This window comes from Asparagus officinalis, chromosome 5 (genome assembly GCF_001876935.1).
Source record: "Asparagus officinalis chromosome 5, Aspof.V1, whole genome shotgun sequence".
In the NCBI taxonomy this organism is placed as follows: domain Eukaryota; kingdom Viridiplantae; phylum Streptophyta; class Magnoliopsida; order Asparagales; family Asparagaceae; genus Asparagus; species Asparagus officinalis.
The window spans coordinates 81,491,738-81,508,807 of record NC_033798.1 but is presented as its reverse complement, the minus strand read 5'-3'; the positions used below and the strand labels follow the sequence as shown (position 1 = coordinate 81,508,807).

The 17,070-nt window shown below is 38.3% G+C and overlaps 1 protein-coding gene and 1 long non-coding RNA gene across 2 annotated transcripts; both read left to right on the top strand.

The window, feature by feature from the left end:
- LOC109839876 (protein SCAR3-like) lies at positions 1,173 to 10,629 on the top strand. Its single transcript, XM_020408325.1, has 9 exons — positions 1,173 to 1,568; positions 5,312 to 5,475; positions 5,821 to 5,944; positions 6,028 to 6,145; positions 7,008 to 7,075; positions 7,177 to 9,478; positions 9,582 to 9,680; positions 10,122 to 10,211; positions 10,321 to 10,629. The coding sequence occupies exons 1-8, from the start codon at positions 1,411 to 1,413 to the stop codon at positions 10,164 to 10,166; spliced, it is 3,078 nt and encodes a 1,025-aa protein (XP_020263914.1). The 5' UTR covers positions 1,173 to 1,410; the 3' UTR covers positions 10,167 to 10,211; positions 10,321 to 10,629.
- On the top strand, positions 16,346 to 16,978 carry LOC109843831. The gene is made up of 3 exons (XR_002247806.1): positions 16,346 to 16,410; positions 16,452 to 16,787; positions 16,893 to 16,978. It is a non-coding gene; the product is annotated as an uncharacterized LOC109843831 (long non-coding RNA).

Genomic DNA, 17,070 nt, shown 5'->3' with positions numbered 1-17,070 from the left:
ATTTGTAAAAACTTTGTTTTTGGCTGCAATGTCTTTTGCTGCCATGCACATGATTTTGTTATCCCTTTCATGATTAGTGCTGGTATGAGCTGCTAATATGACATCACGGGACAAATCTTTTCATTGGGGACCTCAAAATTATTGTTTTAAGCAGCACCGTTGCGGTTTGGTGCATCTGTGTATTAAACAATTCTACTAAACTCCGAAAGTAAGTACGGGCGGGCTCGGTGCAAATAATAAGCATATTTTTAGGCAAATAATAAGCATGCACTCTAACTAATCTCAACAACACCTGCTCCTTTATTTATTATACAAGTTTTTTATACACCGCGCGAACTCCACCATTTTGCAAATTTAACCCTAAGATCTAGATATTTCATGATTTACCCCAAATATTCCGTGTAGGTTAATTCTACCTCTCAAATTTCAGAATCACCAATATATTATTTAAACTAAGGCTAAATTGTACTTAAATTCCTATTGTTTTTTTTCCTTTCAAAAAGTACTTATATAACCTAAGCTACAAAGCGGAGCACATATATAACATCAGTTGTTCGCCATGTGAATTTATTAAACATTACGTGTTAAATTTTGCCAAGAGGACAAAATTTTGCTTCTTTAAAAGTAACTCTCATAGTTGAAATGTGTAGGTAAAGTTATAATTAGTACAATCTGTATGAGTAGATGTCATTTAAAATAATTATATGACTAACATGTGAGAGAGTATTCTCATGGTTGATTAATAATAGGAGTTACAAGCACCTTTTTTTACAACTTAAGGTATATATTTGCCTTTTTTAAAATAACTTAGAGTATATATTTACTCTATTTTGTTACGTAGGGTATACAAGTGCTTTTTTGGATAAACAATAAGATATTTAAGTGCATTTGAACCTTAAATTAATTATTTTGTAATCACATAGAGAGAATATGAGACGTGGGAGCTCTCTCCTCTCTCTGTATATATATATTTATAGAGTATTTTCTCAAAAAAATTAATAGAGCAATAATATAAATTAACTTACTCAAGAGGATATCATTAATTTTGATATTTGAGGGATGAGAGAATCACTGTTGAAGATTTGAAGTAAATTAGCAAACATCTAGATTCGTGCCATGAATTTGCAAATATGTTAGATTTTGGGAATATATGTGCAAACGATTGGATCCAAACGTCATTTCCAAAACTGCGAAGGGCAGACGGAGCCCAAAAGTTTCAACCCGCTCAAATCACCACCAGCATCAACATCCAGGGATGCTTTCGAGGACAAGATTTGGTTTTTCAAACATCAATTCGTTGCTCGTTTCTGTCTCTTTCTCTCGCCGCGGTCCCGTCACCGCCCTTGCATGAAGAGCGCTTCTCCGTTGCTACTCACTCTTCCCCGTGCTGGTTCTCCGCGGTGAGCGAAAATGCCTCTGGTTCGGTTCGAAGTGAGGAACGAGTACGCGCTGGGAGATCCGGAGCTTTATCTGGCGGAGGCGAAGGAGGAGGATCCGAGGGCGATTCTCGACGGAGTCGCTGTCGCTGGGCTCGTCGGGATCTTGCGGCAGCTCGGCGATCTTGCTGAGTGAGTTTCTTGATGCCCTAGCTTTTTGAATTTTGTGTTGTTCGGTCTGTTTCTGTTTAATTTTGTTGTTTGTGGTTTTATATGTGTTCAATGTAGTTGAAAGGCAGCAGGAAATTGGAATTCTAGTGGAAAATTCAGGGAAATTAGGCAATTTTGTAAGTTTAAGGTGGAAATAGCAAATTAGTATTAAAAGATGTATAATTGATGTTGGCTCATGTTTGACTAAGTAACTGAGTTTTTGGAGAGAGCATTTTGTACTATAAGCCAGTTAAAATCACAAAATTGAACATTTCTGTTCCGAATTTGGTCCCTTTCACACTCAGTTCAGATTTTCTTTTTGGATGTAATATGATGTTTGTAGCCTTTGATTCTTAATTTCCCTTTATTAGTTAATTTTAGTTTTCTGACTAGTGTTGGATCTTTAGTTTGTTCCATTGTACCAGCTCAACTTTATTTGACAATAACTTTAAAGGCTAAATTGCACTTAAATGCCCTATAATTTCATCAACATTGCACTTAGGTGACCCCTATTTAAAAACCGAGTAAATAAATGCTCCAAAGTATTTAAATGTTCTAGATGAATACCCCAAAGTTTTGAAAAACCCAGATTTTGTTTTCGTTGTTCTATATAGCCAATAACATCATGCAACACAGGGTACTAATAATGTTACAGAAGGTGCTAGGTGGATTAAGTGTTCGAGATGGGGCCTAGCGCCTAGGCGTTTGCTTATTTTTAAATTTATTTAATAATAACAATTCACAAAAATATTTAAGTTCATATAAAACTGCAAAAAAACGTAACTAACAAGCTTAGATCCATAATCAACCATGCATAAATACATAAACAAAGGATTCAAATAAATCACATAACTTGATCTATTAAGTATTAACATCTATTTACTATTTAGTCATCTCTTCTATAAGAGTATATGTAAAATTGAAAAAGTTTTTAATCTCAATTATTAATTACATAGGTTAACTAAAATTAATTAAATTGAAGTTGAACAGTGAATAAATTTGAACTAAAATTGAACAATATTAAACTAAATTTAACTAAAATTAGAAACAGTGGATAAAATTGAACAAGATTAACTAATTAACTAAATTAAACTAATTAATTGAACTAAATTAAACAATATAAACTATTTACTAAATTGAACAGTGAAAAAAAGATGTTATCTACAATGCAGTGGGAGAAAGAGACAGAGAGAATAGGGTTAGGTTTGGGTAATGGGTTCAGCTTTGGGTTATGGGTTTGGGTTCTGGTTTGGGCCGGGTAAGGGATTTAAAAAGTAGTTTTTTTGTTTTAAGCGGGCCGCCTAGCCCTAAGCGGCCGCCTAGGTTGGCCGCTCCGGCCAAAATTAGGTGGCGTAGGCGGCCTCCTAGGCGTCTACCTAGACCTCCTTTTAGAACATTGGACACTGAAGTGTAACTTTTAGAAACTTTAGGGTATTACAGTGAGGTTATTTAGATGGTATTTATATGCAATATTGGGTAAACAACAGGGCATCAACATCACAACATGTAACATTAAGTAAACAAGAGGGCACCAAAGTACAACATTTGAAACTTTAGGGCATTTATGTGCAACATTTAAATGCTATGGGGCATTTATTTGCTCCGTTTTAAAATAGAGGTGACTTAAATGAAGGGTTCGTGAAACTATAAGGCATTTAAGTGCAATTTAGACTGACTTTAAGCCATACACAACTAACCATTATAAGTGCTCGGCCTTTTGCTTAAATGGCTAAGTAAAAATATGGAATCAAAGCTTAATGGACTGCGGAAATAAGTCCCTCATATACAGATGAATACGGAAGTATCCTGTTTAGGGTGATTTAATGAGCTTTATTAGAATGAAAATAAGGTATGATATTAGTGCTATTAGTCCAACACTGTTAATCAGTGGTTGGAAACATGGTTAAATAAGGTAGACCTGAGACTCCATTAGAGGTTTTCTTTTCCCTTATTTTTTGGGGTCAAATTGGATTTTAATCTTATTTGCTAATTTGTGTTAGTGCACATCTTGCAGATTGAATTTTAGGCGGATTCCTAAGAACTAGTTCTTACACATAGCTTGCAGGGTCTTCAATTTTGATTTCTTGAGCAATGTCTTAGCTGGTTTATCTCCAACAGAAAAAGACGGAATGATCCGCCATGACACATGTGAAATATAACTTTAAGACTGAATTTGTTTGTCCTGCTAGGCTTGGCTGAAAGGAAGACAAAGGACTAACTGGCCCACATGTTGCTGCAGAGATATGAAAAAGATTTCTTGAACTCAGCCAGATATAAGCCAAGAAACTCTATCAGATACAAGCAAAGGTCCAGTTTGTTGAAACACTTGTCTCATTGCGAGTCAAATATGAAAATAGTCCAAAGTTTGGGTGAATTTATGAGTTATTGTAAAAGAGGTGTGAGACTAGTGAGTTGTCCCACATTGACTTTATAGCTAATGCGATTCTAAGATTTAGGAACCAAAATGGTTTTTAAGCTTATTTATCTTCATAAATGTGCAGAATCAATCCAAAAGAAAACAAGAAATAGCAATAATGTAGACCCTTGTCAAATATAAACAAGTTGAGATCAATTCAACCTCAAGGTTTCAATTATCTCAAGGCAAGCTAGAACATTTATTGTTCAGATAGGACCAAGCTGAAGCTGAGCTCAATCTATTCCAAAACTAAACAGAACACGCAAAGAAGTCTGCTTGATTTGGAATGGCTTGCTATATCTGTTGTATTTCTCCTGAATAGAATGCATGAATCCAAACCTGTCCTGTGTTTTCATCTTAAGATAAGAGACCATGTTGGGTGAAGGTACTTACACTTACCCCATAAAAATTTTTTAAAAAACTTTTCTGAGAGAGATGCTGGCTTCTCTGTATGGGAATTTAAAGGAGGCGCTTTCATGGGTTGTGTGTGCATGGGGAGTGTTGGAGAGGGGAGCAAAGTACTTCTCGAAATTAAAAATTTTGTAATCAATTTTTTTGTTTTTGAGGCTAAGGAAAATTGCAAGAGTGCTAGAGGACCTTAACTTCAAAATTTCCTGAACCTTTATGATAAAAGGATTGGCTTGTTCACCTAATATATGGATAAAGTGACTACATAACGGAACTTGTACAGTGTTTTTGTAATATGTCGTACTTCTTGTTATTCATGACTTCTTGGTAAGTTTCATCCATGTAATATATAGCAAACAGGTCAAGAGAAAGGGATATGAAATTTATTACTCAATTTGATTATGATCTAGTTATGAATGTATGCCTGATATTGTAGACTAAACCAATCCCAAAGGATATGATGCATCTGTTATAGTATATGCAGGTTTTGGCTATCTTATTGCCTTTTAAGGCTAACTTGGCAAAAAGGCTTATTTTTGACTTGATATAAGATATCTATGTTCATGGGTTGCCATAGTTGGACATAAAGAAATGTTACCGAGGAAATCTAATTTTTACAATATTTTGTTGCTCCGGACAGTTGGGTGCAAGATCATACTCCTGTGTATCTATCTATGTATGTGTATGCATGATTGAGTATCTAGCTTCGGTGGCATTTGGGGTATCTAGAATCAGTGACATTTTTACCTGTGATGCATGCCTCCTTGAATTTTCAACTTCATATCTCCTTACGAATATAATGCTAATTCTTTCCTCTCTTTGTGTGTATTTGTATGTTTATTTTTTTCGTACTAAAAGTAGTCTCTCATACCTTTACTGAGTCAATTAGCTATACCAACAGGTTTGCTGCAGATATTTTTCATGATCTGCATGAGCAAGTGACATCTACAGCTGCAAGGGGGAAGAGAATGCAGACTCGAATACAACGCATAGAGTCGGCACTCTCTCCAATTGAAAAGGCTATTCAAGGGCAAAGGAGCTACATACACTTTGCCTACATAGCAGGTTTGCCCCTTATCAATTTCTTGGCAGATGCTTGTTTCTGTCAGATAACCATTTTTGGCTTTACTCAAAAGCTCAAGTTTACATTCTGTACAAAGCAACCTTAGTAGTGTTACTCACACGGGCCTTCGGACCACATTGAGGGCCTCTATCAAAATATCGCTTGTTTGGAGAGCCATAACAAATGGAGGTAGAAAAATATGTTTTAAATTCCTGATGGTGAAGCCTCTTCTATCATTCTATCTTCTGATGCACCAACTTGTAGATGCAATTTGAAAAAATATATTTTTTATCTTTTTGGGAATCCTGTTGTTTCGGTACATTGTAATAGGAAACTTTTGCTTTCAGGTTCTGATTGGCATGCTAAAGTCCGAACTGGTCAAAATCAGCTTCTATGCTGTGATTTGCCACAATATATGATTGACTTTTATGAAGAATGCTGTGATCCTCCCCGTTTATACCTTCTTGACAAGTAAGACTTGAGTTTTTGATGTACTCAGTTACATGTAGTTGTTACTTGCTTATATGAAAAGGCACACTGTTCTTTGTTTCCAGATTTGATAGTTCTGGTGCTGGAGCTTGTTTGAAGAGATATTCAGATCCATCCTATTTTAGGAGGGCATTGGTAGCCTCGGAACCGGTGAAAGCTGAGAAAATTAAAAGGAAAAGGAAGGTTAGTATCTTTGAGGTATTGCATATATGAGAACATGGATTGATATTAGTTGAATACTTAGTTTCAGTATGTTATGGAGACAATATAATTTTGAAAAGGCTTAAGAAGTTGTCTCTTTATAACAGTGGTTATGTGATTACTCTTTTTCGTGGCCACGGAATTGACCTGACCAGTGACTTCTTAAGCAAAGCCTGCCCTTGTTCTCAGTTATTCGAAATCTCTTAAGAAACTGGAAAAAAGTTTTCATGCAGCAATTAAGAATTTATCCAACGTGGATATGGCGTTTGTGATCAGATTTCATCATTTGGGTTTGAGCCACAAATTTGTTAAAATCAGTGGTTACCAGTTATGTCCTACGGAACACATAATGCACACTAAAGAATTGTCTACTTTGGGCACATACTGTAAGGAATAGGAATAAGAGGAGTCATGAAAGCTTATCCAACACCGGACTTTGAAAGTCAATCCTTGTAGACTCGATCATAATAACTTAACCTTATAGCTTGGGAACAGAATCGTGAAAACCCCAGCCTTCCTTCCTCTTCTTGCAGAGACAGGTACATTATTACTCTTCCTACATGCAGATAATATATTGTCAAAACTTGATGTGTGCATGTGAAACAGATTAAGCTGTTGTGATATACAAGTATACAACTTTGACCGTTAGATCGTAAACTGTTTTGTTAACTACCAGTGTAATGTCACTCGATAAATCAAAATTTCTAGTTTGACCATTGCTGTCTGCACATAAGTAAAAACAAACAATTTACATGTGTGCCTTTTTTTGTTTAGTGATTGAGATTCCCTTTGGGATCAAAATACTCCTAGAACTGAGAATGTATGATGTATTTACTTTTTCCAGAAAAGGGGATCACGGCTGAGAAATGAAGGAATCCAACATCCGATGTTTGCATCCCTAGACAGTAACAGGTATCACTTTGTCTTTATAAGGAGTCAATAGAAAATTTTCTTTTCTTCTCCAATTGGCTCTCACTGAAGAAAGATTCATGAAATTAATATTTTTTTACCAGCACACAGTTTGCCTCTCCTGGCACTGGCCAACTGAGTTTTTCTGGTGAAAATGTGTCATTCTTTGATACGAGATCAAAATCTGAGTTGGGAAAGGAATCTTTACAGTTTGATTCAGAGAACAGAGCAAACAGTGTTGAACAAGTTTCACAAATGCCTCCTGAACAAGATTATGATGAATTTTCTGATCCTGCCTTGAAAAGCAACCAGAGTATTGCTGTTTTAGATGACCCAAAGCAAGACATCGTAGATGATGATTCACAGCCCGAGTCATCACAACAGCAAAGTGCTCCCAGCACATCTTCTGTTACATGGGATGAAAAGACTGAAATAGTGAAGCCCACAGGTGCCAATGTATATGACGCTGAACTTGTTGATAGTGTTCAAGGTTTAGATTCTCCACCGCAAATAGTTGAAACATCAAATATTGTCCATGAAACTGCTAATTTTGGAACTGTTAAACAAGAAGACATTGTGTTTGAACTTGCAAATGCACCAGTATCATATGATGAAGTCCCTCCTGGGATGGACATCAACACACCAGTTTCGTGTCCTGATGGCAACCTGCCCGATAATGTCTGTACTGTGACAGACAACTTCAAGGATGCAATTGATGTTGTTGAACCTGAGATCAAGGCAGTTTCTGAGTGCCAAAACAAATCGGAATTGAAGTCTTCCAACTCTACTAATGGAGTATTGGAATCTAACAGCTGTAGGCTAAATGAGACAAGTGCCACAAATGCAGACTGCTTTGATGCCCAAGCTCCTATTGCACCTTGTAGTTCTTCAAATGGCTTTGTCCTTTCAGATGGTTTTGATCATATTCAATCAACAAATACTAATTGTTTTTCTCCTGCATCCAACTCCTCTGTTGGGAATGATTATTTCAAGAGCCATGTCCCTTGTGTTCCAGGAATAAGTATCTCAGAGCCACTTGAAGGTGAGTTCTCTCTAGAGACGAGCATGCCCAATGAACAAGATGTTCCAGTCAATAATGTAAATGCAGACAAAATCACAAAATCTCAAGATCATCCTTCTAACACTTCTGACCTCCCTACAGTAAGTATCTGGACCAATGGTGGAATTTTAGGACTAGCACCATCGAAACCTCCAGATTTTAGCGTCAATGGAAATTCAGAAGCAGTAGCTGTGTGCAATGAGAGCACAAGCAAAGCGTCCTCTGAAAATGAAAGAGCGAAATCAGATGGTGAAAGTCAAGAAGCAGATGTCGCTGCTCCTGGATCAGATTTGACTACATTTCATAGTACTGGTTTACATTCTAGTGGTTCTGACAAAAATTCAACAGGCATTTCAACCAGTTTTTCCGGCCTTGCGAATAAATTTCTTTCAACCAATCTCCAGAGGAAGATCCTGTTTGCACATGCTGGTCTCTCCAAACCATCTCAGTTGGTGAATGATGATTTCAGAAAATTGCAGGAGATTTTACTTCAAAACGATCACCAAGAACTTCCAAAAAAAGCAGTCCTCAGTGCATTATGTGAACCAGAAACAGAAGAAATTATTGAAGAGCCAGTACCATCAAGCTCACCAACTTTTGGATCGTCTTCCCCGCCACTCGAGCACATGAATCTCTCATTTCACCCTATGAATAGTTTAGAAACATCCAAATTAAAACTGGAATTTGCCAGTGGTGATCTTCATGAAGGCATCAGAGATCTAGTGTGTCCTTCATTTCACTTGATTCCTGCATCCTTTACTACTGTACAAGATAGCTGTTCTGAGTCTGATGATGACACATTTTGTAGATCTTCTGTTTATTCCTCTGATGATCTTCCCAGTCTTCACTCTGAGTCAAACTCTGAGCTCTGGGGAGAGCATGAAATAAGTGAAAGTCAAAAGCATAGCGTATCTGATAATTCATGTAGAATTTCATCGTCCACCACATCCAATTCCGGCTCTGCGAAATTTGAACAAACAGCTAGTTACAACACCGCCCCTGAATTGGAACATTTAGAGGTTGAGAATGGCGGAATATCTGACTCCGTTAGAGATCTTCTTTCTGTCAATTCTGTTATATATGACAAAAGGCAGCAGCAAATATGTGAGCCACTGCCCACAGATTTTATAGATTCTGCAGCTTATCCCCAAAGTGAGCTGCCTCCACCACCTCCTCTTCCTCCGTTACAGTGGAGAGTGGCGAAACAGTCTGATAGCAATCATTCAGTGGAAAGTATGGATTCTGCTTTTATGAAAGCCACGAGTCATTTAGACCCACAAGCTCAAAGATTTCGTATTTGTGATCAGAAAGAACAAGATGAACCTAGTTCATCATGCAGTGCTGAGGTAGTTATTTTCATCTCTGATTGTCATTGTCTTGTGGAAGTTATTATAATGATCATAATGGATACTGATGACATTTCTTTCTCACGATAACATATTTCTGCAGAATCGACAAATGCTGAATGGGGCTAGAGGACTTAATCACAATTATGATTTTGCGGAACAAAACGGAAGGAAAAAGCTTCTGCAGCAAATCAGAAGCAAGGCATGTACAGATCTTTATTTTAAAAAGACACTTATTTTTCTTCTCTTTTATCTTTTAATTTGGCTTTATGTCCTGTCAGATTTGCACAATGTTAATAGTTATATGTTAGTTTCCACATCCTTTAGGCATGCCAATGGAAAAGATGGAATGGCCTCTGAGAACTTATACTGGTGTTGAGATTAGTGGCTTCTTTATAATTAATCAAATAAATACCTATTGGGTGCTTTTAGTACAAAGAAAAATGATCCCTCCCCATTAAACACTGATATCATTGGAGCCGAGTCTGTCCGTACTTGATAGAACAACATGCCACTAGTTATTGCTGAGTAGTGAAGGCTAATGATCCGGGAATTCACCAGGAGCTTGAGAATTTTATATTTTTACTTTAGTGATAATATCCTTTGCTCATAAATTTTTCTGTTTGTGATGTCAATCCTGCAGTCCTTTAATCTAAGGTGCACGATAACAAAGCCGAATCATACGTAAAGGTCTGCTGTTTCAATCACAGAGAAGACACATGTAACCCAGCAGGTTCCTATCAGTTTCACTATTGCTCTCATTCAAATTCTGTGCATTTATTTAGTCTCTCTCTCCTCCATTTTTATGAATCACTGAAACTATTATTATGGTTTTCTTTCAGCAATGATGATATCCAAAGATAAACCTGAGAAAATGCTATCTTTACATCACCTGTTGAGGGAGTAATCTGCTCGGTTATAATTTGCAGCTGATCCTTTAGTTACTATGCGAATAGGATCTGTTCTGTCAGCTCCTTCTTCATGTCCTAAATTTCTGTAGATCCTCTCGTCCTGATATATTATGTGTAAACTAAGGTGTATAAAAGGCTAGCCTTTCTGTTGTAATATCGACCTTCTCTCTTCAAGTTGTAATAGATATGGTTGGTGATGTACATAATATTTGAGCAGGTTATGTTATCAGCTTCCGTTGATGGCTTTAGTGTTGTTAGAACACAGGAAAGTATTTTCAATTCTGATCCATAACCTTGAAGTTTTAGTACACCGACGCATGAGTGTTAAGTCTTCTGTCTAAAGTTACGGGCGTTCACATTTGCATCTGAGCACTCTTCTGTCTAAAGTTACAGGCATCCACATTTGCCTTGTTAATGGTTCTAGGTTTTATTGATAACTGACTTGTTATTTTATTAATCTTAGTTTTTGTGGTTTGACATTCTAAACAGGTCACCTATTGAATTTTTCGAGAGGGAAAAAGTGACCGCAAGAAGAATGAGGCGGTGTGTTAGCAGAATAACGCATATATAACCTACAACATTTCTGTGGTATAACTCCCCATAAAATGAAGCCGCAGCAGATTTTTAGATCGTTATACGTCAACAATAAGATGCTATTAAAAGATGGATGTGAAAAGAAAGTATTGCGTTAAATGGGAACACGAAATGATGTCAATGTGATATTCCGTATGCTATTTTTTACTATTAACGATCTCTAATATGCTTTGAAGTTTGATATTATAAAAATAGAGGTGATTCGTTCCCACTCACAGAGTAGGATAACTAAAAGTGGGGCAACATCCGATAAGATCTCTCCATTCATTAATTTGTTACTTTTGATTTTTCTTTTTGTCATAATCATACAATGGAATAGAGATTATCCACGAGTATGATCAAATATGTAGTGTTAGAAACTTCTTGCGCTCCATTTAATTAAATTTCAAGAACTGCCCGTTGGCGAATCTTTAAACTTCTTCGTTATTTCTACCGAAGTTAATTATCAGTACAACTTAAGAATATGATCTTGATTGATGAACTGTTCGTGGAGCTTTCGATATATGCCCGCTGCATATGGTGGGAAACATAACGTGGAAATGGGTACTTAAAATAAAGAGGAAAAGTTGAAAAGCCAAAGACCTACTCATATAAATCGTGCAAATTTAATCCAAACTCTTTCTTCGATCTCTTTGCCCACAAGCATCCAAAGACCATAGGCACTGGCTTAGATCCTCACAATCAAGGACGGCTTTAAGTCGTCACTCCTCAAATCCCGCGAATCACTCTCTCGTGCTTCCCCCATTGATTCCCTCAAATCCCGCTCCTCAATCCTCATCAAAAGAAAACCCATCTCCTAGACTCCTTCAATTCCCAGATCCCTCCCTCCTCCTCTTCCCCAACACTCCTCCAAAGTCCCAACTCCCCTGTCCCCTCTTGCTCAGCCCCAAGCCTCCTCCGCTCAACGCCCGCGACCGCACCGCCTCGAGTCGCTGTCTCGACCTCCGCCCGAGCCCGCACCGCACAAGTCACAACCCTACCTCACCGCCCTCCGAGGCTCCGACCAATTCCCCGCCAAGCTCCCCTCAGCTCAGGGCCTCAGGCGGTTCGCTATTTATACCCGCCCCTCCGCCCTCGTCATTCTCCGACCAAAGAATTCCAAAGCGAGAAATAAAAATCACATTTCCCCCTCCTCTCAAGATCTTGAATCTTGATCCGATCCAAGGTAATCTTTTTCTTAGTTTTCATTAATAGATTGTTGTTTCCATTGCGATTCTTGTAGAGTTTCACTTAATGCTTAATTTGCTCGAGGAATTTGGGAATAATTTTCAATAGAATCCAATTTGGGCCTCTTTTGAAGCTTTTTGTGGGTTAACTTCAAAAGGAAAATGTGGGAATTTTTTCATTAATAGATTGTTGTTTCCATAAGTAGCAGTAGAAACAAATACTTTTCATCTTATTCTTATAAATAAATATAGAGGGTTCAATGATGGCAAGCTCTACAAAAAATTGAGAGCAGACGACACATGACCAAAATAAGCTTGCTTAATCAAAACAAAAACATTTATTGCAATAGTTCTATAGTTGTCATACATAGCTTAATGAGGATTAGATGAAAGCAGGAATCATAGAGAGGAAGGTCGTCAAGAAGAACAAACCAGGAACAAATGAATTCATTTGCATCACGGAAGTTCACTGTTTACAAAGAAATGACAGAACTTTGTCCCTGGTTCCAGCAGAATTTCTTGATGCTGCCACATTTATAAATTATAAGTACATGTAAAATTGAGCATTTTGCTGAGTTTTCACAAAAACATTTCAGAAAGATTTGATGTGATATCCCATCTTTGTAATCTTCTAATGTAGAACCTGACATGGGCATCATTTTTTTCTTTGTTTTTTTTAGTGAATTTGATAAAGCGAAAATGGCTGACATGGGTGAAAGATCATTTCAAGGTGAGTTCTTCAAGTTCTCTCTACTTCATTAGGTTTTTTGAGGATTATAGAGAGGTTGGGCTCACACAAGCTATGACAATTGCTAAAGAAATTGATACTGAAATAGAAATTGATTCTGTATTTCAATTAAAACGTCAAATCCATAGAAAAAGACAATTTGATGAGAATGTTAATGGGGAGACAACACAATCAGCTGAAGAATCTTTTAGAATCAATTATTTTTGTATATTGTAGATCAAGTCATTGGTTCACTAAAGAAAATGTTTGAGCAATATAAAGTATATGAAGAAATTTATTAATATTTTGTATATAGAGAATGACCATGTGTTTACTTTTCGCATAAGGCCCCTAAAATCTCAGAACCGGCCCTGTACTCAGGGGTAGGAGGTGTGGTGGTGGAGGGCAAGGGGGAGCAGGGCGTCGTCGGCGAGGACAGCGATGTCGACGCCGAAGAGGGAGTGGGTGGACGGGAGGCCGCAGCGGGAGAATAGGCTGAGCCCTAGATTGGAAGGCGGGAGGGAAGGAGGAGGAGGAAATTCTTGGTTGATTCGGGCGGGAGGGAGAGAAGGGCGGGAGCGGGAGAGAGGGGCGGGAGCAGGAGAGAGGGGTAACCAGAACGAGAATGGAAGGGGAAGAGCAATCGGCGATTTTTGTACGGGAGAGAGAAAAGAGGAGTTTTCCGCTGTAATCAGGGGTTTTTGAGCGGAAAATGGAAAGGCGAAAAAGCTGTCAGTTTGCCGTCTCTTTTCTTCACTTTTTTTTTCTTTTTAACGAAGCAAACATCCGATTGTGAGGGAAAGTAACAAATTCACCCTGTGTCAGTTTTCCTAAAGGCCATTTTCCTTCATTTTCTGCATTTTTTGGCCGAAACAAACAGGCCCTTAATGTCTTTTCACCGAGCCTTGCTTCGACTTCAACTTGAACTGATCTTTTTTCGGATCCGCGCAGGGAAACGCTGGCTCTGCAAGGGCATGTTTGTTTCGTTTCCCCAAGAATCTAAAACTCACTTTTCTTCACTTTTTTACTTTCCCCTATTTTCTTTAAGGGCTCGTTTGGTTGGGCAATTTTAACATGAAAAGCCACTGTAGATCTGCCAAAAGTGTCCTAAAAGCTGACACTTTTGGCAGCTTTACAGCAAAATCGCCTCTTAAAGAGGCGATTTTGCTGTAAAGCTGCCAAAAGTGTCAGCTTTTGAGACACTTTTGGCAGATCTACAGTGGCTTTCCATCTTAAAATTGCCCAACCAAACGGGCCCTAACTCAGCTCCTCTTGATCTCATCTTTTCTGATGTTTGGGGACCTTCCCCAATCCTTAGCTTCAACGGCCATCGTTATTTTGTTTTGTTTGTCAATGACTTTTCAAAATTTACTTGGTTGTATTCTCTTGGCCATAAATCTGATGTAGCTCTATTTTTCTTCAATGCAAAATAAAGTCTTTTCAATCTGATTAGGGTGGAGAATATCGATCTCTTAGTTCTCAATTTTTAGCTCAAGATATCACACATCGCATTACATGTCCACACACATGAAAAACATAGCACCATTGAGAGAAAAATTCGACATATTGTGGACACGGGGCTCACGCTTCTTGCTCATTCCTCTGTTCCCTTTCACTTTTGAAATTTTGCATTTGAAACTGTTGTATATCATATTAACCTTAAGCCAACAACTATTCTTCAAGGTGAATCTCCTTTTAAAACTTTGTCCAAACAAACTCCAAACTAAGACTTCCTCTGTGTCATTGGTTGTGTCTCTTACCCACTCACTCACCCATACAATCGCCATAAGTTTGCATATCACACAGTTCCTTGTGTTTTCCTAGGATATGAACAAAATTGCTTAGGCTATCGGTGTTATGAATGTCCCCCCAAAATCCCTACCCTTCTCTCATCTCTCCCGCTCAGATCACCTCCCGCCTCCTCCTCTCCAGCGCCCGAAATCGCCGCCGGAGCTCGCCGCCCCCGATCAGCATCGCCGCCGGCTCAAGATCGTGCATTCGGTCGCCATCACTGACCCTCTCCTCCTCACCACCGCCCAAAAGCGCCGCCGCCCAAGCTCGGCCAAGCCCTCGACGTCCCCGTTCAGCGTCGCCGCCATCCCCTTGCCCTAGCCATCACCTCCCCTCCTCCTCTCCAGTGCCCGAGATCGCCGCCGCTGAGCGTCGCCGCCGGGTCATCGTCGTCTACTCCTCCTCACCATCGAGCTCAGCCTTCGTCATTAGCCACGCCTCCGACGGCATTCGAGCTCAGCCCTCAGGCTCGACCAAGCCCTCGACGTCAGCCCTCATGGCTTCGAACAAATTGAAAGCGTCGACGTCTTCGAATTCTTCAAAATCAAAGCCTTCCTCTTCTAAATGCAATAATCCTCCAACTTCGTAAGTAATTTTTTTGAAGAAGTTCAAATGTTTGTGTTAATATGCGTCGAAAGTTGAAATTGCTGTCGACGCCTACTGATGTCTGTGTCAACAAGTCATTGCTTGATGAGATATATCCCCTTGCATGTGTTTCTCCCCTTCCCCAAATTTGTTATGCATTATATAGTTGTTTGGTTAGATATAGAAACCTCGTATGAAACTTTGTCTGTCAGTCCAATGATGAAATTATGATATTTTATCAGAGTGCCCCTGTCATATGCGGCGGTGTTGTAAGCCATGATGTATAATGTTTGTGTTAATAAACTTGTTAATATGCGTCTTAATTTGCCCAAATATATTTAATTTTTAACTCTTTCTGAATTATAATTTTGTTGTAAGCCATGATGTATAATGTTTGTGTTAATAAACTTATTAATATGCGTCTTAATTTGCCTAAATATATTTAATTTTTAACTCTTTCTGAATTATAATTTTCTTGTAGGGCTAAGATAACACACTTGAGAATTCCGGCCAATTTGTGTTATTTTCGAGATTTAATTGATAAGCGAATAAAATTAGATGAAAGACACATAAAAGCCCTACAGACGACACCTTTTCACAGCTTTCTCAATATACCCACATCCTTGAGCAATGAGCAAATAGCAATTGATTGCTTGATTCAAAATTTTAATCCCGATAAATGCTCATTCATGATTGGGAATAAAAATTATGTGTTCGGTATAGATTATATTCACCGAATTACCGGATTGCCAAAGGAGGGAATTCCGATAAAAATGAGTGGGGCAGCGGCTAATACAATCTACACCTATTTTGTAAATAATTATAAGACACTCAAGGAGAAGAAGAGTAGTAGTTCTAAAGGCAAGAAGAAAGCCGATGAGGAAAAGAAGGCGGTGATTTCGGGGAAGCGTGATAGAATGGCCGAGATGATTGTAGATATGATTAATGAAGACCCTATAATATGTGTGAAACTTATTGTGGCTTTCATTATCGGCTTCATATTATGCCCGCGGACATGTAAGACATGTCCCTTGTGGGCGTTTAGATATGTGGAGCAGTTATCAACTTTGCATAAATATAATTGGTGGCATGCGGTGTTCACTTTTCTTTGCAAGGAGATGAGTAAATCAAAGAAGTCTCTTAGTATGCGGGAATTAGGTCAGCGCTCAAATGCCGGGTACATGGTATGCGGGAATTAGGTCAGCGCTCAAATGCCGGGTACATGGGTGGTTTTTCCTCCGTTTTACTGGTGAGTTACATGAACATTATTTTGTATATCTTTTCATTTTGATAATGATTATTGTTTATGCACATGCTAATGTGTAGTTTCTTTTTTGTAGGTTTGTTTTTATGAAAAAGTAGGGGAATTAGAGTACACTTCAGATATTGAAAGGTTACCGCCGCTCTTTTGTGTGAAGAGTACTGGAAAGTGGAGGAGGACTACTATGAACAAATTATATAGAGTCCCGAAGTTGGTTACGGATAATGGCCAAGAGAATACTCCTCTTATTCATACGGCATCGCCAATAGTATTTGTACATATCGTTGCTCTAATAGTTCATTATTTTATGTCCCTTTTGTTAGTATCTATGTTTGCAACTATAGTATACGTACTAATACTAGCTTTTTTTGTCAAATAGGAATCAAGGAAAGCTGAATTAATTTTCTTAATTGCGGAGAAGACGTACGAGTTGAATGAGCTCACTATAGAATTACGAGAATTAGAAGAGCGTAGTGCTAGATGCCCAGAAAAACCAAGGAGAAAGAGGATGACGGAAATGTAACTGAAGAAAAAAAAATCAAAGAGGATATGGAAGC

Bases quoted from the DNA above. Each gene is read 5' to 3' on its own strand.
- LOC109839876 (XM_020408325.1), top strand. From the start codon at position 1,411: ATGCCTCTGGTTCGGTTCGAAGTGAGGAACGAGTACGCGCTGGGAGAT. The intron at 5,476-5,820 runs GTTTGCCCCTTA...TTTTGCTTTCAG, and splicing joins ACACTTTGCCTACATAGCAG to GTTCTGATTGGCATGCTAAA. The intron at 9,681-10,121 runs GCATGTACAGAT...TCAATCCTGCAG, and splicing joins TGCAGCAAATCAGAAGCAAG to TCCTTTAATCTAAGGTGCAC.